This window comes from Trematomus bernacchii, unplaced genomic scaffold (genome assembly GCF_902827165.1).
Source record: "Trematomus bernacchii unplaced genomic scaffold, fTreBer1.1, whole genome shotgun sequence".
Lineage (NCBI taxonomy): Eukaryota > Metazoa > Chordata > Actinopteri > Perciformes > Nototheniidae > Trematomus > Trematomus bernacchii.
Genome location: NW_022987513.1, coordinates 6,505,097 through 6,526,598, shown reverse-complemented (window position 1 = coordinate 6,526,598; position 21,502 = coordinate 6,505,097). Strand labels below are relative to the sequence as shown.

The 21,502-nt window shown below is 39.5% G+C and overlaps 2 protein-coding genes across 5 annotated transcripts in view; both read left to right on the top strand.

Moving 5' to 3' along the window:
- The first annotated feature begins 357 nt into the window (after window positions 1–357).
- LOC117499666 (carbohydrate-responsive element-binding protein) lies at window positions 358–18,656 on the top strand. Of its 4 annotated transcripts, XM_034152245.1 has the most exons (18): window positions 358–852; window positions 3,117–3,223; window positions 3,326–3,408; window positions 3,899–3,988; window positions 5,263–5,304; window positions 8,483–8,657; window positions 9,061–9,141; window positions 11,932–12,083; window positions 12,881–12,962; window positions 13,044–13,451; window positions 13,563–13,633; window positions 14,030–14,270; window positions 14,946–15,061; window positions 15,179–15,301; window positions 15,480–15,607; window positions 16,564–16,687; window positions 18,033–18,162; window positions 18,286–18,656. In XM_034152245.1, exons 1-18 carry the CDS (start codon window positions 512–514, stop codon window positions 18,429–18,431), a joined length of 2,640 nt encoding a protein of 879 aa, XP_034008136.1. In that variant the 5' UTR covers window positions 358–511; the 3' UTR covers window positions 18,432–18,656. The 4 variants fall into 4 exon arrangements, with proteins under 4 accessions (XP_034008136.1, XP_034008118.1, XP_034008111.1 ...); XM_034152227.1 differs by having other exon boundaries at window positions 12,881–13,451; window positions 14,033–14,270; XM_034152220.1 differs by having other exon boundaries at window positions 12,881–13,451.
- A 2,722-nt stretch (window positions 18,657–21,378) lies between these two features.
- srrm3 (serine/arginine repetitive matrix 3) overlaps window positions 21,379–21,502 on the top strand; it is a 79,912-nt gene continuing 79,788 nt past the window's right edge. Inside the window, exon 1 of the mRNA XM_034152571.1 lies at window positions 21,379–21,477. The gene's annotated coding sequence lies outside the window, so the exon portion shown is untranslated. The remainder of the gene's footprint in view (window positions 21,478–21,502) is intronic.

Genomic DNA, 21,502 nt, shown 5'->3' with positions numbered 1-21,502 from the left:
CTAATATCTCTATTTATTTATATGAATTATGTTTTATAAAAAGTGGCTAAATATGGAAATATTCAAGACAAACGTTTATCTGATGACATTAATGAGTTCATGTACTTCAATTCTAAAATTAGCTATACAAATATATACTTTTATATTTTAGTTGAAAAATGCCAACCTGGAGTTTGATATAGTAGGTGTAAATCCAATATTGAGGATTCCAGACAATAACAATGTTTTCTACAAGGCTTGGTCTATTAATAATTAGTCCTCATTGATTGGTGGTGGGGAGGACTTTACCACCTCGGAGTTGACATAATGATAGAAGCTGTTGCTCAACAATCCACACCGTCCCGCGCTGAGCTGTGAGGGAGACCCACAGATGTCTGTCAGCTGGAGGGTGCGGGGTCTCGGTGCTGTTATCAAGCGGCGTTCCTTTTGGAATATCAGGAGAAGAGGGGGGAGTCAGTTGAGGAGAAAGTTCACAGTTCTGCGGACAGTCAGCAACGAGTGAAAGCGAACCATGGCGGGCAAAGGGAGAGCATGTTCCTCCGGTCAGAGCCAGCAGCTCCTGGACTCCTCGGACTCGGAGACGGAGGCAGAGCCGGCTCGAGTGGCAGGTACCGGGCTGTCCGCCTGCGCCTTCCCCCGCACACAGGTCATTCACAGCGGACACTTCATGGTGTCGTCCCCCCACAACGACTTTTCGCGCAGGACGAAAAGCGGCGGGTCCACGAATTATGACTTCGACACGGTGAACCTGACGTGGTGTCAGACGTACCGGTATGGTCCTCTCAGCTCCGGGAGCCTCAGCATAGACCCCACGCTGACCCGCCTGTTCGACTGCATGTCCCTGGCCTACAGGTGGGTCCCCGTATGTAGTCAGCACAGGAGGATACACACAGCTCACACTTGTTAGCTGCTTTTCATTTGCAAATTAACAGAGGGAGAAGTACTCAGTAGAACTACCAACGTGCAGGAATACTCTGTTACAAGTAAAAGTCCTGCATTAAAAATCTTTCTGAAGTAAAAGTACTAAAGTATTGTCATCAAAATATACTTAAAGTGCCAACAGTAAAAGTACTCATTCTGCCAATTGATCCATTTCAGAATAATATGATATGTTTTGATTATAATTATTGATGCACTAAGTGTTATCAAAGCTGGTAAAGGTGCAGCTAGTTTGAATGACTTTGTAGACTGTACTTGCATACTATGCTGCAGGGTTGCTTATGGATTTACTCCAGGTGTAACTAAAGTCTTATTTAACTGTCGATTACATTTAATATAATTAGTCCAACTCTGATAACTAAAGGTATAAAATAAATGTATTGGAGTAAAAGTACACTATTTGCCTGTGAATTGTAGTGCAGTAGCCTACAGTCTCTTACTTTGGTATTTCTCTCTCAGAATTGTACTTATACTTGAGCATACGTACATAGCTAGGCTACTTAACATCACTGCAAATTATCCCCATATAATACGTTTTTTCTGAACCATAATCCCATTTACCTGTACATTAACGCATAATAAGCAAGTAGAAACCAGGGTCACTTTCATTTTAACGTTTTATGATGAAATAGTGCTGTAAACTTTAAAAGGTACACATTTGTATATTATACATTGCATATTCTGTTACACAAACTACCCACAGTGCACATGAAAAACCTCCACAATAACATTTTTAAAGACTGATATTGTTGGTTTGTAACTCGTGTCTGTTGGAAGAGTCTCTTGTGCAACCTCTTGGAAAATCTTCACTGAAAACTGGACTTTGATTCTAGTTGGCAGCGCAGTCAGGTTACAGTGTAACTGAGGGAAAGGAGATCCTGACACCATGCTCATTTGAGAATGTGCTTTTTATATTTGTGTTGCACGTACATGCAAGAAATATAACCCCTACAATGTTCCTGTTATGTTTGTTGGTTCTGTTTTTTTCATGATTTAAAAGAAACTGAGTGACAGCTATCTGGCTCATATACCTTGATAAGAAAGTATGTTATTGTAGGAATGTATTTCTTTTAAAAACATGTGATTGAGAATTTTAAATTAAACTTAAGTTGTGCTTTAACAAGAGGTGCAATAAACCTTTGACCTAAGGAAGACAATTGCCTGTGCAATTGTTTAAAAATATATAATTGAAAGATAGTTGCACAATAAACCCAGGTTTTGTTTTTTTATAAAGTAGCTTTACATTGAAGAACTTATTCATTATTTACTGTAAGGTGTTTTATCTAAGTGCTTTTTGTAAAGTTTAAACAGTATTATGTGAAGGACTGTATTTGTGCTGCTCTGCTGCACAGAATTATCATTAACCAGACTTGTGTTAATTGGTTTGTTTCCTCACATGTTTTTTTAAGTAATGTACTGTCTCCGCTGTTTTGGAGTGTGGGTCAAGCAGCGTTGTCACTCCATTAACACCACGTTGAAAATCATTCCCCAGGGCTTCTAGGCAACTCACTGAGCACCTCACATTAGGAGGCCTCTGCTCAGCACTCAGCAGACTGAGGGACGCTGAGAAACAGCCTGCACTGTACTGCTGAATTAGCTGATTGGTCACTATTAATCAAAATAAGGACAGGGAGTGAGGGGGTGAGGCTACTGAATATTTTCCACTGTGTCCACTTTGGTCTAAAGAGAATCTAGTCACCTGTCACTCGTATTGTTTTTAAGACACTATAGGTGTATAAGGTACATTTTGTTAAGTAATATATCACCTTTATCCAGACTGATAACTGTTAAGTTAGAATATGGAAATAATTGTCCTATTAAATGTGTATTTGCATAGATTTCCAGAACAGAAATCTGAACATTGTACAAAGCCTGGTTTTAAATTCTTGCATGAATAACATTTTCCATGAGGGGATTTATACATCAGAAAACACTGTTAAAAATCAGAAAACACTGTTAAAAATCTTAGGTCTATAAATCAGGCTACAAATGATTCTTGAAAATCTCTGAAGTTTGGCGTATATCAGTTCTACTTTAACTAATAGATATTACCATGAAACACACATGTATCACTTATGATAAGACAATGAAAACCTTTTTGAAGTGTCTCTACAAAAGAAGTATATTGCCTGTTTTCCATTGTATCTTTTATGATAGATGATGTGTTTTCTTTCCAGTGGTAAGATAGTCTCTCCCAAGTGGAAGTCTTTTAAGGGTCTGCGGTTGCTGTGGAGAGATAAGATCCGTCTGAACAACGCCATCTGGAGAGCCTGGTTCATTCAGTGTGAGTCCACCACTCTTTACCTCCTCAGCATCGCCTTCAACACCTCTCCAGTATTCAAGTTCAAATGAAATATGTTTTAACAACTCTGTATCTGCTGTTTAGATGTAGAGAAGAGGAAGAACCCAGTGTGTGGGTTCGTCACACCGCTAGAGGGCTCAGAGGCCGACTCGCATCGGAAGCCTGAGGTGAGAGAGTTTCAGAACGAGGCCATGGATTTGTAATAATGTTTTTAAAGCTAAAATACAGAGCACTTAACATTTTTCAGGAAGTGATTACAACCAATTACACACAACAATAGGTGGAAATAAAGCAGCATTACACAAGAAAAAAATAATGATAACACAATCAAATCAAGTATTGATTGATTAAGTATTTAAAGTTTGTGTATTTATATTTAGATATGTGCAGTTTAACAGTGGTATAGTATGCCCTGTCTAAAGTATTGAATTAAGTCAATCTGTACAGATTACAAATATTTGAGTTTTCTCCAAAACTTTGAAATAGAGGGTTGCATTTTTACAATGGAACCCGGCTGATTAAGCACAAACTGGATTCTTTTAAACTAAGCTTATAAATTGGTAAACTGTATATAGCTGAGTTTTATTTATTGTATTGTACACTGGTGAAGTTGGATATGTAAGTCTCATGCTTGGTATTTCTGCATAATGTCAACAGGCAATTGTACTAGAGGGCTGCTACTGGAAAAGAAGGATCGAGGTGGTGATCAAGGAGTATCACAAATGGAGGATTTACTATAAGAAGAGGGTGAGCACTCATTTTAGAATAATGATATGTCTTGCATATTTTTTTGCTTTACAAGCGGCTCTATATATAACAATGTTGGTCCAAACTGATATCTTGGATAACCATTGGTTTTGGTCTCCAGTGCATAACTACAGGTTTATGGAGTGGTGCAGGAATGAGTCCTGAAACCAGGAAATAAGTTAGCATTTGAGCACTTCAGGTTCTCTCATGTCCTCTCTCATCTCTTTCTCAGTTTCTTTTTTAATGTGTTTGTGATAAGATGCCTGAAATAAGGACTGTGGTTAACACAAGCAGAAGAGATTTTCACATGTTGTTGTTCGACATAAAATACATCAGTAAATACCCCACTCGTGAACGTGCACAGCTTCTTTGTGTTTTAAAACCGCAGTTGCTAGATGAGACTGCTAAACGCCCTCATGCCAAACACAAATCTGCCTTTAGCTTAGCGGTGATGATGCGCAACCAGGAGTCGGTGATGCACTTCCTTTATAGCCTAACGTTAGCTTTTGATTTCTGGCAATTGCATTTATGCAAAAAAAATCATAAAAGCGGTGTTTATATGTGGAGATTATCCTGCTGAACAAAATGTGTAAGTCTCATAAACATGTCAAACAGCAATATTTCAAAATCCAATGGGAAAATCTTATTGCTATTTGTTGAGAGAGTCCTTGCAATGCTTACTTCTTGGTTGTTCTACAAAAATAAGTCATCACAGCACCATTTTATACTTAACCTCTTTACTGGGTTTCATCTGTGTGGCTCCTGCAGAGCGTACTGTATGCACCTCCTCAATGACTGTTAGTGCTGAATTACATCTGCTAGGGAAGGGTATGTTTTCAATGCCTCTAGGTCACATTGTTTCCAAGTGTGCTCTGTAGTGTTCCGAGGTATCCCGCTACAGCGTCTCAATATTATTTTGATAACTACCCAGGTGTATTTATGGCATTCAGTAAACCTTAGATGACCTTACTTTACTTTGTGGCTTTTTATTCACGTTTATTGAGTCTGTGATACTAGTACATTTATAGTGACCTCACTCTTTTGGGTTATTTTATCCATGTTATCAAATGAATGTGTTATCGTAATAAACCTAAAGATTTGTCGAATCACGTATTGTACTGAGTTTCACGTTTAAGTGGCCATTTTATTTCCTTATCTTAAGCTTCATATTGTTCTCTCTGTTGTGTTTATCGAATGAGCAGTTTCTTAACTTCTCTTAAAGTAGCCATACTGTAATATTTATTTATTCAGTTTTCCTTTTTTATCTTTTGCAGCTTCAGAAAAAGAAGGATGATATTCTATCAATGTTACAAGAGGTATGAAGATGTGCTTCTTTAACTTGAAAACTGAAGTTGGTGGATTGAACCATTATTTACTTGTGAATGCACTCGCAGCTAAAGTGCAGGAGGCGTGTGGTGCAGTGGGTTGTGTGTTGGTTTTCGGATCAGGTGGTCACAGGTTCAAACCCCACTGCAGTCAGCATGTCGTTGTGTCCCTGGGCAAGACACTTCACCCCAAATTGCTCCTGTGGGGATTGTCCACAGTATTTAGTATGTAAGTCGCTTTGTATAAAAGCATCTAACAAGTAACATGTAATGTAATGTAAACCTATGATCATCAAAGCCCTTAAAGGGTTTAGTTTAACATGTTGATTTAGCCTTGAGAGGATGAAAATAAGAAACAGGAACATGCAAAACCAAAATGTGTAATGGTCCGGCACTGTAGGCAATTGACACGTATTGATTGCCAGCAGTGATAATAACTTTTCACCCATTCAGGTTTTATTTTTATTCAGGTGAAAAAGCTGTAGAATTGAATCAAATCTGACCTACCTACTTCAGCGCTGCGTAAAAACAGTTACCCCGCAAGTTACAGCAGCCAGGTCTCCAAAAAATGACCTTCCCGTTTCAGAAAACTGCATTATTAAACACTTTTCAAGGGCAAGTTATTTTGTCCCGGATTAGGTTTGTTTGTTCATACATTTGTAATTGAAATCTGCCTAAATCAGCATAGGAAGGAGATGGTGGTGGATGGATGTGTAAAACAAACATGGGACTTTCCCCCAGGAAGCAGCTGTTCGTGTCTCATGTGAAACTAAAGCTCAACGTTGACTTATGTATGTAACTTAACTAATGTGACATACTTAACTTAAGTCAAATACTTCACTTACCTTACATATTTAACTTTCGTCGAACAGTTAACTTTTGTCTTTTCCTTACTTATGACACATACTTTACAGAGGTCAGATACGTAACTAACATCACATATTTAACTTACATCACATACTTAAAGGTGGGGTAGGTAATTTTGGAGAAACCGGCTCGAGATCGCTAGAATTTGAAAATACACAGCCGGAACAAATCTGCCACTTCCTTACAGAGCCCCTCCTCCAACACACACGAACACGCACATGACCAATGAGGGCACGAGATAAGTTTGTGCACAGATGGAAGGCTGACAGGCAGGTAGGCCATCCAGTTACTTTAGCCGGGCCGGCTCAGATGATTGGTCGTACTTTTTACAGTACTACAGCTTCCACAGATGACGTTTTTTTATGGATTTTTTGTCAAAGCACTTAAGATATTCATTGCTATCGGGATGTTAAGAGCATTCCATGGAATATAACAAAAAGTGTATCTCGAGCCGGTTTCTCAAACTTACCTACCCCACCTTTACAATGGGACTGCTTATTTAAACTTACATACATAAATAGGCTAACGTACTTAACATATGTATGTTGCTCATATCTTTTTGAACTGCTCACAACTATGGAAAAATCACGAAACTCCTGAAACATAATTGGAAATGTAGTTTCATCATATGGAAACTTAATTTAGAGAGTGAGTTGGTGACAGCTCACTTTGGATAATGCACACATATCTCATCCAAATCTCATTGGAAGCCCAGGTATTACCTCAGGCCAGAGATAAAACTGTCTATCTGTCCGTAGTAACTATAGATGTGTTTTGCGGCTCTTCAAAGGGCACTTGTCAGCACTGAGTTGACAGGTCAAAGGTCACTACACCAGGTTTTTATGCTCTGTGTTGGCAAAGCTTTATCTCGCCTTTCTCTTCACAGATTAGAGTGGCTGGCGAAAACACCTCAGTAAAACCTGAGGTTGTTGTTGTTGCAAAGGGAGTGGTTATTTGATATACTTTATAACAAGTTAAACTATCAAAGCTCCGATAAGAAATTGAATTGGCTTTATCATTTTAGTGTGATCTCCATTCTCTTCTAGACGAAAACAAGAGACCATCCTGCATTGCAATTACACCAGCAACCAAACTGTATTCTCAGTGACGTTCTGACAACACCCATTTTGGAATTGGCCTTCATTTTGATCTCAACAACAATGTAGAAAATATTTTTGATGCCAAATCAGGACAGGGGCTGAAAGAGGTGGGGCATTCTTTGGCCACCCTTGCTTAGACCGCGGCTGCTTCCAAATTCAACCTTAATTTTGATCTGGACTTAACATCTGTAGAGAGTCCTGACAACATGTTGGGACCAGAAAAGATCAGGAACTATTTTCTTTTCATCTCACTTTGTACATAATTTAATGTAATGGACCACCTGGTTGCAGGAAATACATCAAAACATGTAAATAGTTTCCATCCCAGGTGGTTAATATATGCGTGTATATATATTTTTTTACGGAGTCCAAGGCAGTTTCTGTTTGCGAGGCCTCAGGTCTCCCTGTTTGCTCGCATGTGAGGCTGCCAGAATTAGGTCAGGGACAAAAGACTGCTGCTCTTATTCAAATGGTGAAACACCAAAATAAAGAAATGAACAAATCCAAAATAATGATAACCTGTAAGAGGCTAGTGATTTTGAACAATACATCCAAACTGCTTTCTCATATTGCACTGCACGCACACACACACATGCATACGCACAAAACAATCTTGCATCATTTCTACTTGCATACACTTTTATTTTCCCTCAAAGAAAACAAATCAAACAGTTAATGAATCAAATTTTTAAAAGCGGTTTCCGGCTCAATCTGGGCTTTCCTATAAATCTGGCGTGAGACTCTGAAGTGCAGGGTAAAGACAAGAAGAGGGTGAGCAGCTCAGAGGAATAAGGACAGGTCTGGAGCTTCAATTTCTGTGAGTGTTTTACTGCGTTTTGAGAACAGAATGGTCTCTTTGGCATCATGTCCAGAAACTAGGTGTGATAGTGGAGGACATGCAACTGCTATACGCTTGTCATTTTTTGTGTAAGTGGTTGTAAATTGTGTTTTGGTGAGTTGTATTTCGATGGATCCACCAATTTAGCAAATAACCTATATCTACGGGTATCTGATCACATGTTAACGCTTCCGTTGGTCTTAACTTGTTTTTCGCAGCGCAACAAGCTTTGTTTTGGGAGTCCTACCTTTTCACACAATCCATACACAACACCAAATATTGGACATGGTCACGTGATGGAGGACTCTTCTTTTCACTCCCACTAATGGATCCCATGTTTTTATATCTGGCTAATGTGTTCCAGGGTCAAATCTGCCAGGCCAAGCTGGATAAATGGTCCACTGAGATGTACCAGGAGCCTGAGGCAGCGCCGGTGGAGGTCCACATGTTTGACCTGGACTGCCTTCTGTCGGACATCTCAGACACCCTATTCACCATGACGCAGAAACCCTGTCCCTGGGCCAGTGAGCGGCACGACCGTGAGTAGTCAGCACACTGAGGTTTAATATTATTAGTGTTTAATATGTGTTTTCTAAGCTGCCATGCGTAGGTTAAAACTTCTTAATTTTCATTCATCATTTAGATAAAATAATTGCAAAATAGCTCCTGAGTCCAAGCTGCGGTGGAAGAAGTACTTAGATATTTTATTTAAGTAATAGTATTGATCCCACAATGTAGAAATACTTGGTTACAAGTAAAAGTCCTACATTTATATTTTTAGGTAAAGGTATAAAAGTATACCTGCATTTCCAAAACGACATGTACTCATTACGCAGAAATGCGATTTTCAGTGTTATATATTCCACTTATTGAAGCAGACACACAAACAGGTGCACTAACTCACCTTCCTAATGTGTGATATCATGTCCTCTTCCTCTGCAGCGTACATGAGCAACGCTGACATCATCCAGCCAGGCCTGACTCCACTGCAGCCCAACCTGGATGATTTCATGGATATACCAGGTACCTGTCTGTCCTATGCTGACCTATTTATCTATACACACACACACACACACACACACACACACACACACACACACACACACACACACACACACACACACACACACACACACACACACACACACACACACACACACACACACACACACACACACACACACACACACACACACACACACACACACACACACACACACACACACACACACACACACACACACACACACACACACACACACACACACATTCATAAAATCCAAACAGATATAAATGTATCTTTATTTTTCATTTATAAATACAAACAGAAATAAATACACTTAATTATTAAAACAAATAGGAAAGTAAATCAATATTGGAATGATTACAATGGGTAATAAATAAAGGAGCAGCTGAAAACGAAGTTATACATTTATGTTATATTTGATCAGTAAATTAATGCTTACGTTTATTTTAAAGGTCTCATGTCATGCTTTTCCGGTTACTACCCGTCCCCTTGTGTGTTATGAAGGTTTTTATGCATGTAAATGGTCTGCAGAGTCAAAAACCCTCAAAGTACACCCTGTAGCGAGTAAAACTCTAACACAGAAAAGACCTCCCCAAAACGCCTCGTTGGAGATTTCTCATTTACTTCCTGGGTATCGCTACGTAGGGATACCCAGTAGCCACGCCCAGAGCTATGGCCGCACCCTCTGCCAGCATTTCACGAAACAAAGCTTCCCAAACCTTTCAGGATTCATGCCGGATATGTACAGCGTAGGGCACTGAAGAACGATGCTGTTCCTACTTTGTTTGGACCAGCGGGAGATTCGGGTACACAACCTGTAAGTATTCATTGTTGTTTGTGTATTTATGATGTTTAAAACAAACAAGGTATCTACCACAACTGTTAAATGGGTAAACGTTTTTCGGACTATTACGTTGAAATGCTCTCCGCAGACCCATGCTCACAGCGTTATAAACCTTTTTCTTACTCAATATCAAGCCACACTTATTGTTTTTACTTGGGCTGTGAGTGTTTGTGTGTGCTCAGGAGTTTCGCTTGTTCTCGCTGTATCTGTATTGCCGACACGGAAGCCCTGTCTGCTCCTCACAGCAACGAGCAGCTGCACGTCGCGTGACCAATCAGAGCACACTGGGCTCACAGGGAGGGGGGGCAGGTGCTCCAACAAGCCGGTTATGACAGAGAGTGAATACCGGTGAATACACATACTTTACAGAGATGCTGTATGAGAAACCAATGTGAGTTTGGAAAATTGAACAGTATAAATCTATTCTAGTAGACCTCAACAATGGAATTATGATCAGTAGAAATGGCCATGACATGGGACCTTTAAACCTTATTTTGGGATATATTGATTGATTTGGTAATTTATTTATTTTTGCTTTTGGCAGCTTTTAACCTCTGTATTCATGAACCTCCAAAAAAGCCCACTACTATAAAAAAACTTCAAAAGGGCTACAGGAAGTCAGAAACTCAGAGCGAACATTTGAAACAAATATGAATATGTTTGGTGAGGAGTTTAGTTCCTTGCTCAAGGGCACAGTGGCTGTTTTACTTTCAGTGAAGCAATCCAGCAGCCTTGTGGCTACAAGCCAGCCTTTGTAACCCACAGACAACATGCTGCCCTCTGCTGTAATGTCTGTGTGTGTGTGTAGCTGTTTGTTCTCACAGTGCTGGCAGGGTCCTGAGGGATCAGCTGTCTGTCTCTCTTTTGGTCACAAGATCCAGGGAGCTAGTCAGTGTCCGTCACAGCGACACAGCCACAAGTTTAATTTATGCAGAGTGCGTCTCTGAAATGGAAATACAGATCACTTGCCAGTAGTTCCTCTTTACTGAGATGAAAACAGACCCACTGGTATGTATTTTCAGATTGCGCCACACATTTTTGTCTACAGAGCTTGCATCATGCTGGATCAAAGGCTGATATTTATTCATTATGGCTCCATAAGATCTAAATCAATGGTTGATTGACTAAAGTTAACATTGCCAGCTGGTCAAAACCTGGTTTGATTTCTGTGCCGTCAGATGTGCAGACACAGTTTATAGCACAGATGGCAGCTTGGCAGGGACAGTTTCCAGCGCGGCTCCAGAAGTATGTGACCTGGCAGATACTCAGTAAATTACTTCAATGACTGCCGCACGCAGAGCACTGGTCACTTGTTGATAGATGTTTTGTCCCTGTGTTTTTATTTCCTGTTTTCTTTGTTTGAATGTCTGAAATGTTAAATTATATTCCACCTTATTGGCCAACATGGAAAGAGTTGGGATTATTGTGTTGGCATACCTGGATTCCTCATTTGCCTATAATCCTAAATTTACAGAAGCCCTGAGAGGCATCAAAAACAAGAAAATGAAATGTGCCGATCTATTTTCTAAGTTTAAATGGTTTTATCTCCTGTCGTTCTTACTAGGAAAATATTTATAAGTACATTTTTATTTCTGTGAAAACAAGTGGCAGGTGACATTTTTTGTTTGTTTGTTGTTCTAATACTCATTTCACCTACTGTAAGAGAAGCTGATATTTTACACGATATTCAAAATAGGACTAGAAGCTACCATGATTTAATTTCTCTATTCAATCTTAACAGAAGGATCATATTTTATCTGTAAACAATTAACGTCACAAATTCTGTCATATCTTTATTTGTCTGTAATGTATATGAATCAACAGTAACACGAATGATGTCTTTTTTTCACCTGGTACACAAATGGATAATGGAATAATTCCCAACGTTTGGTTTTCTTTATACTTTAAAGTCTGCCTAACAGTGTGTGTTTTTATTTTGTAGATATCTTTATGAACTTCCGGGGCCAGCCCTCTGAGCTGACTGGTTTTGCTGACTGTGGCTATTTTGAGAGTTCACCCAGCACAGCGTTTGCCCCCCTCCCCTCCCCCGTGGGGACAACTGCACAGCACCTCATCGACAGCCAGCTGGCTCAGGTACTGCTGCTCACAGCTCCTCCGGCTTGTTACATGTAATGCTGCAGAAAGAAAATCATAATTGCTAATGCTAGTAATAGCAAATCAGAAACAGAAATCGTTAGTTATACTGAGGAAGTTGACAAAGTGACAAATGCTTGATTTTTTAATGTAATTAATTAAAAGATAAATACATTTCAAAAAGAATGAAACTATTTATATTCAAAAGAAATGAATGTAAGCGTAAAGTTAATTAGGATTTAGCATAATGAGTAGGGGTGCAATATTATGTAGTGACAACTGTTTTTCCTTAAACGGTTTGCTTTCCTTAAAATGTCTTTCTGTGTTTTTTATTTAATGTTATTTTTTATTATTGTTGTGTATTTATTCATTTATTTTAACTTTATGGATGAAATTAAACTTGTAACATGTTAAAATGTAAATGTAGATCATTCCAACCCTCTTTCTCTCAGTAAAAATAAGTTAAAGTAAGAATGTGCAATAAAAGAAAGGAAACATAGGAAATAATGTACAACAAGAAGTTAAAGAAAAAATGTGCACATTTGACTCAAATGTGTTTATTACAATACATACAGTGGTGTTTTAATGTTAATTAGATGAATTGCACACTGTTAAAGGGTTTGGCAGCTGTTCATTTAGTCCTAGTTCCAGTCTATTGACTCACAGTGCTGATGCATCAACAAGGAGTTCAATTGATGGCCACAGGCAGAAATGACTTCCTGTGACGCTCTGTGGTGCATCTTGGTGGAATTGTTATTGATCGGTGAGTAAAATAGATGAAATCTGAATTTTTCTAGCCCAATCTGTCATCTGACAATTTGCCTCAGCCCTCCTCATCCAATACCCAGTCAGACCAGGCCAGGCGGAGCCAGGACTGCGGTGAATACCACACGTCTAGCATGATTTCAGACAGCATGCCCTATGGACACCAGTCATACCCTGATCCAGCTGTTTCTATAGCCTTCAGCAGCAGCATCGAGCAGCCACCCTCTTCCACTATCCCCTTTCTGTACCCGCTGCCCTGCCACAAGTTCGGTTACTACGCGACGACCAGCGTGACCCCTACTGTCATCACTCACACCGCCTCCACAGCGGGGGCCCAGGGCTCCGTGCACCAGGGTCACGGCTACCCTCACACAGAGGACACTTACCCCCAGAGTCCCTGCCACTCTCTCAGTTACCAGGCGACGCTGCCCTCTGTCACAGCGGCACACTGCTTCTCAGTCCCGGAGCAGCTGGTTGTTTCAGGGGTCAGAGGGAAGCAGGAGGGGGGAGGGGGGAGGACAGGGGGCCAATCTGTGGCCCCGTCCACTGCACCCCCACCCACTAGCTGCCTGGCTAAGCTGCTCTCTTCAAACTCCCGTGAAAGTGAGTCACTTCTCCCTTTGTTCTGTCTCTAACAACAGTTATTTATCTAAAACATGTAGGGTGATGATGTTTCTGTCACAAAAAAATAACTATATGTTTTTGTGCTTTCAGGGAAGCCATCACTAGGATTCGATACTACTCTACAACCAAAAGGTCAGAGGTCATCATCTCCAAGCCCCTCGGTGAGCTGTCCTTTTGTATCACAAGAGCAGTGTTCATTTGTCTTGATAACTGGCTTGTACACAAATCGAAATTCAAAGATACATTTAAGGGGGTATTGTATGCCAAACTGTTATTTGGCCTCTATCTGTTTTGGTATTAAACTAACATCATAGCCGCGGTGAGGTGATTTTGTTGCCATCGGACAGAGCTATGCTAGCTGTTTCCCTTTTTTGTGCTAGGCTAAGCTTACCTGCACTATGATTCACAATATCATTGTACCCTGTAACTACTTAACATGTTGACTGAGCTCTCTTCACCTTTTCCCTCTACCTACTTTTCTACCATGTGTTTTTGCCCATATTAATTATTTTGTAATAGTGCTCTGTATAATCAACTGTATTTGTATTATTAATTAGCAGTCCAGCAGCATCACACACGGAGGGGCTTGGCCTGCAGGGATCCAGATGTTGACCCCTCTGCACAGCCAGAGTTCCCCCCTGGGTCACAGCGGACCCCACGCCCGCTCCTCCAGAGGCTCCGCGGTGTCGGCCCTGCTCAGCTACGGCTCCACGCCCACCGGCACGGCCCTCCTGGTCCCCAAGACTGAGGAACTTTCTCCTGTCCAGCTCTACAGCACGGACAGGAGCAACCTCACAGGTATACTGCTCAATGCTCTAAAACATTTCAGTGTAACAACATCTCGCTTTTTCCAGATGCAATCAGAGATCATGTCTTCTTCTGACTGGTGAATGAGAACATGGTTGTTAAGTTATAATGTCTTTGCGCCATTTAAATGCTGACAACACATGGATGATTTGTGGATTCTTCTTTGATGTTCTCATCAAATGAAGGTGAAAAAATGAGATAAGAGGAAGCTTGTTTTTTAAGTTTGAATGAAGCCATGTATACTGTATAATTAAAAAAAAAAACTATTACAAATAATATTACAAATAAATGTAGGCATTAATAAATACATTTTGACAAAATGATTGCTGTTTTAATTTGCACATTCATTTACTTACCTTTCTATTAATTTCCCTATTTATTAATTTACTTACATTCCTATTAATTCCTCGTATTCCCCTTAATTTTATGATTTTTACATTTTTATTTTCCCTTTTCGCATTTACCAACCTGTTTATTCAATTTCAATGATTTAGTCAAAAGCAAATTCAAGCAGAAATACAACATTTCTGTTACATAATTCCAGATATAATGACTATATTTAAGTTGAATATTATTATCGTACAATAAATGGCCTATTTATTTATGTATGGAGTAATTTTTGTAGTACAGGTCGTGTAATTATTATGATATCTGTTTTTGTTTTAGTTAATTTCCCAGGACATCCAGGCCAAACGTCACCACCGAACCCTTTAGATAAAGGTTCCAACCCCGAGTCCCCTCACACATGCTTCTCAGGACACGGAAAGTTAGAATTAAGTAAGGTAGGACACAGCGTCTAATTTGAGTTTTTATTATATAATCAAGTCTTTGCTAAATAAGGATATGAAAATGGGTGTGAAGTGTGATGAATAATTCTTCACTGCATATGTTATCTGCAGCAAACAGAGACCAGAAGGATAACTCACATCTCCGCTGAACAGAAGCGACGCTTCAACATCAAACTTGGATTTGACACGTTACATAACCTTGTGACAACACTCAGCTCTCAGCCAAGCATAAAGGTACCGTTAAAGATATTACAGAGAGATGTTCAGGAAGGAGGAACAGACCAGTTGCTGCTCTGTTTAACTGGAAATGAGGTGTAAATACAGCTTAGGAACTTACCACAGTAATGTTAAATATGTGTGTATTGTTGAGGTGTATTGGTGACATGTGGTTATCCTCTGTCTGCTGGCACAGATCAGCAAAGCCACCACACTGCAGAAGACGGCAGAGTATATCAGTAAGATGCAACAGGAGAGAGCTCAGCTGCACGACGAGGCTCAGAGACTCCGAGACGAGATCCAGCTCCTCAACTCTGCCATCAAGTGAGACCTTAAACACACTCCACCGTGTGTCTGTGTGCGTCTTACTCCATGCATATTCACATGAGTTGGAGGGATATTTTGGTTAATATTGGGGCAAAAGTGGCTCAGGGGGAAAATGGGGCTCTTCCAATGGGATGGTTAATGGTTCGATCCCATCCCTGGCAGATGTTAAAGTATCCTGTGGCAAGATACTCAACCCCAAATTGCTCCGGAAGCTATGTCTAAGGCACTGAAGTGTATGTACGTAGATAACAGGCTTAATGACATGTAATGTGATGTAATCATTTCATTTACAGGTTCACATATTTTAGACTGTGGATTTTGTCGTCACACCACTTACATAGGAAGCACATTAGGAGGGGAACTCCTAATGGCAGAATTTACACTAGACAAGCAACAAATAAATGGTTTTAATGTACATATGGGGACCTGATTTATCCCTTTCGCAACACTTTAAAACTATTATATTATTATATACAAAATGTAGAGTATGTGTCAAAAATCTGCCATAAAATAATATATTAATATTATTTTCCACTTTCATTGAGGTGAATCTTTCAACCAACATAAATCCTTATCATCACTGGCAAATATTCATTCTTTCTCTGAATGATAATCCTAATAATAATAAAACATTTCTGTGAGCTAAATGCTTGGCATAATTTGTATGTTTTTGAATTTGTTGTGTAGTGTTTAAAAAGTTCCTATTCGTCTTCTTAGAGGAAAACAATTTCCACTTTAGAAAATTGCTAGAGAAATATTTTCAAGTATTAAAGGAGTTGAGGTTGAACTTCCAACATAAATAAAATCTCTTCAATTCCTATTTAAAAATCCAAAAATGTCCTTTTAGACAGATGTGGAAAATGGTGAACCTATCCCTAAACACCACATGGTGGTCTTTTCCTGTTGATATGACGATGCACTGCTCTGCTGACTCAGCTCCTCTCCTCCTGCAGTGTGTGCCAGCAGCAGCTGCCGGCCACCGGCGTGCCCATCACACGGCAGCGCTTCGACTACATGAGGCAGAAGTTCCGGGAGTACGTCCGGACACAAACGCTTCAAAACTGGAAGTTCTGGATCGTATCCTTATGAATGTAAATCTGCCAGATGTTAATTAAAAAACATCACGCTGCCACAAACACAACTTAAAGACTTCTTTAGCATAAACATAGATGAAAGTGTAAAATAAAGTGAAAATTACAATAAAATGTTTATAAAATATGATAGAACGTGAGATACAAATAAAATAGATAAAGACTAAACGAGATAAAATACAACAAAAAGACAGTAAAAACAATCAAATACAATTAAAAAAATGTAAACACTTTACTGCATTATACAACATGTATATTACAATACATACTGTGGTGTATTCATATGAATAAGATGTTGAATATGTGTCTTTATCACAGTAAGTTACTGCACCATGCATCAACTTCTTCAAATGTAATTTTGTTTCCCCCAAATGTTGCCTTTTGAATCCACAATGTGGTAAACAACTATATCTGGGAGGACATTTACTTGCAGGGAAATGTAGCTATCATTTATCCTGCAGTGTATATGGTAAATGACTTTACGCTCCTAATTCATCTGGGACAGTCTCAGTGTAATCAGGCAGATAAAATAAATGCCTCTGTGTTGCAAATGCCAGTAGCATATCATATTAATCCATAACTCTTCCCTTAATGATCACCCAACCCCTCACTGCTGCCGTTATCTTGCAGGCAAAATAGGAATATTAGATTATCATCTTTGTGTGTTGCACAAACACACCTGCAGGGTGTTTTCTCTCCATGAAAATATATAGATTACATTTTGGTACTGTGAATAGTGCTTTTATCTAACTGCTGAAATATCAGATAATGAATCAAAAATATATCCAAAAGGGTCTTTTCTTTTTAATATACACTCAAGAAAGCCGCTTGTAATGTTTGTTTGACTGCTCACTTTGTTGCCTCTATAGACATAGCTATTCAACAATGAGAATTGACTTTTTTTATCGACCATTAGTTTTCCTTCCAGAACAATGGAGCACTCACTAGCAATGTTATCTGGAAAATACCGTCGAAGAACAAGCTGGATGATTAAATATAGACTCTTATGTTGAACAAATCCAATAAAAAGCCGCAACCAACAATAAATAGATCCCAATAACATGACATGTCTGTGGCCAAAGTGTGATATCAGACATTGGAATAATGATATCTGGAGATTTGGATGATTTGAGCACCAAAAGCCAAATGCAATCTAGTTCCCTTTCATTTCAGAGAATGCAAACATTTCTGCAGAGGAAACATATATATTATAGTTTTGTTGGTAAACTGTTCCTTTAATATCAAATCAGTAACATTAGGTGCTTGAGCCTATTGAAGAATATTCATGAACTTCCACATTTTATCGTCTTCTTTCCTCAACTCAGCGTCAGTTCAGTATAATCATTGAGCCGCTGTTCGAGTCCTATAATGGGATGGTGTCCACAGCCAGTGTGGAGGACCTGTGCCGCTCCACCCTGTCCTGGCTGGACCAGCACTGTTCCCTGCCTGCTTTAAGACCCAGTGAGTGCACAACTACTGCTTCTTCCATGCACACAGAATACATCCAACATTTGATTCTATCACTGCATATGTAACTTCCCATCTTGTACTCTGTGTTCTTGTTTTTCCTGCATGTCCCCTCAGTGGTTCTGAGCTCTCTCCGTCTCCTGAGTACCACCACGGCCATACTGTCAGACCCCAGCCTGCTGCCGGAGCAGGCCACCCTCGCTGTGACCCAGGGCGACCACTCTGCGCTCCTGGATACTCGGGACAATGTACACCCCATGTGACCCTGGAGAACAGACTCAGTGGAAACATAGCAGTCCACCACCATGCACCGGAGTGTGCTAGTCAGAGGAGTGATTTAAAAAAAGACTCGAGACTGTTAGTAATGCATAATCACATTGCAGAAAACTCACCAGCTGCAAAAATAATGTATTCAGTACACCAAAAAAAGTCATAGGAAATTGTTGTGATCCATGCTTACGTTCTGATAAAGTACTTATATATATATACTTGTTATTATTTCTCAGCTTCAAAATCAGTTCCTTTGGTACAGCAGTAGTTCCAATGATTAGAAGGGGATGTCAGTCACTTTGAATAGTTTTATTTTCATTTCTGTTGACAACTACTGTTATAATTTCTGAGTGTAATCCTTGCCATTAATTACCAACACATACAATATGTCATATTACACTTCACACTTGTTGTATTTGCCATTACACACCAGTGCCAGTCTAAGATAAACATAAGAGAAAATGACTACCTTAAGTAGGCAGGGTTTTCTTTCGAATATTAAGTTTAATGTTTATTTTTATACTAGTCATAACAAAAAAAAACAATATTAATTTTAGAATCAGGTAAAAAAAAAATCACTTAACCCTGAGTTAGCCTATGCAACTAACATAATATAATTTTAAAATAATTTAAAAAAATGTTCAATGATTTGCCAACCACCAATGTTTAAAATGATTTTGGTAGCACTACACTGTATGGCAGGTGTTATTAAACATGTCACTCGACACAGGCTTGAGTTTCAAAATCAGGTTACATGCATTTATTATCCTTGCAAGAATGAAACTTGTACCATATGTGATGACTACTTCCGTACCATTCTTGCAAGGATAATAAATGCGTGTATCCTGATTTTGAAACTCAAGCCGGTGTTTAGTGAGATTTTTCGAACAACAGGGAAGTTATTGAGTATTTTTTGTAGTATTTTTTTCTGGCATTGCACTTTGTAGACAAGAAAATTAGGTTAAAGCTTGTTGTCTACCTAAGTACCAGGGGTGGTAGAAGTGTTCAGATCTTGTACTTGAGGAAAAGTAGAAGTACCAAAGTGTAGACATACTCTGTTACAAGTAAAAGTCCTGAAATCAAAATGTTAATCTAGTAAAAGTACAAAAGTATTGGCATCAAAATATACTTAAAGTACCAAAAGTAAAAGTACTCATTATGCAGATTGGTCCATTTCAGAATAATATATATATATGTTTTGATTATAATTATTGATGCATTTAAGTGTTATCACAGCTGGTTTTAATAAGTTTGTATACACTCAGGGTAGCTTGTGAATTGACTTCAGGTGTAACTATGGAATCCAATTACACAATTTAATTGTCGCATTGGATAGCTCAAGTCACACAACACATTGTATTTCATTTTTGTATCTGAAGTGAAATAAGTCTTTGATACTGGAGAGTTTTTGTTTTATTCCTATCTAAAAACAGAGGGATGATAGCTCATATATGAGACTTCAAAGGTATTTTATTTTGAAACTAAATCAAATTGTCCTGATTTTCTCTGAGTGACTAGATGGGGTGTCCTGCTATCACCCTGAAGTGAAATAAGTATTTGATACTGGAGAGTTTTTGTTTTATTCTTATCTAAAAACAGCGAGACGATAGCTCATATATGAGACTTCAAAGGTCTTTTATTTTGAAACTCCTTACGTAGTTTTTTTTTAAATAATTATTGATCACATTATATTGTAGGCCTACATATTTCTTAATTTAAGCTCCAGTATATATGAATATGTTTGGTATGTTTTTTAGGTATATTTGTTATTGACCGAGTAAGCGCTTTTATTTTGAAGGCAGTTTTTCCAGGCCTCTACCGTAATGCAAAGGATATTCGCGCACCACAATACAACGTGCGGGCTGGCTGGATTTAATGTGTTTTCCGAAGTGGAAGCTGGCTTGACCGCAGTGCTCCAGGTCGCCCTTTTTTATTTACGACAAGACAAATGTGCCTTTTTATTTCATACAGTTCCATTTTGATTGAGACAGGGACATAATCTAAACCTCACGCATGGCGTTTCACTGTAAAGGGGGGCGATATAGCGTAGGTAGCCTAATTACATTGCAAATACTGACTCGAGCCCCACCACTGTATGGGTTAGCCCAGAGCCGGGTTAGCCCTACCATAGATTACCCAACAAAAATACTCTGGAGCCGCCACTGATTGTAACGGAATGCAGCCATCACTAGTTTAAAGGTGGGGTAGGTAATTTTGGAGAAACCAGCTCGAGATCGCTAGAATTTGAAAATACACAGCCGGAGAAAATCTGCCACTTCCTTACAGAGCCCCTCCTCCAACACACACGAACGCGCACATGACCAATGAGGGCACGAGATAAGTTTGTGCACAGATGGAAGGCTGACAGGCAGGTAGGCCATCCAGTTATTTTAGCCGGGCCGGCTAAAATGATTGGTCGTGCTTTTTACAGTATTACGGCTTCCACAGATGACATTTTTTAATGGATTTTTTGTCAAAGCACTTAAGATATTCATTGCTATCGGGATGTTAAGAGCATTCCATGGAATATAACAAAAAGTGTATCTTGAGCCGGTTTCTCAAACTTACCTACCCCACCTTTAATTAATAACACCTGTGCTTTTCCTACTGCGACATGTCAAAGAGTCTTCGAGATATGCCTTCTAAAAAGTAAAATGTTTTTATAGATAATTGAACTACGCCACTGAGGCCAATATTCAGGACAAACTCGTCCACAGAGAAACACTGTTCACTCCTAACGCTGGGTGACGCTATTCCAATGCAGTTTACTCACTACCTTTGTGGGCTCCAGACGCCCCTCCGGCCCGGGAGAGGGCGCTGTGCTGCACGCCGGCCCGGAGAGACGCCGTGTGGGCTTTTTGTTCCCAGCTCCTCGGTGCGCTGTCCACTTCAGCACCACAAGCCGAGCAGAGGCAGCGGGCTAGCTAACGGAGACGAGGAGGGACGGAAGACACGGCTCAACATCAGCACCGAGTCTCAAATACCGAAGAATATCCCCCAGAAACGCCGACACCAACGAGGCTAAAGACTGCAGAAAAGGTACGAGTTTCCCCACACGCTCAAA

Excerpts from the sequence above, each read along its gene's own strand:
- LOC117499666 (XM_034152220.1), top strand. The coding sequence starts at position 512 with ATGGCGGGCAAAGGGAGAGCATGTTCCTCCGGTCAGAGCCAGCAGCTC. Across the intron at positions 3,224-3,325 it reads GAGAGCCTGGTTCATTCAGT|ATGTAGAGAAGAGGAAGAAC; the intron begins GTGAGTCCACCA and ends TCTGCTGTTTAG. Across the intron at positions 12,084-12,880 it reads TCGACAGCCAGCTGGCTCAG|CCCAATCTGTCATCTGACAA; the intron begins GTACTGCTGCTC and ends GAATTTTTCTAG.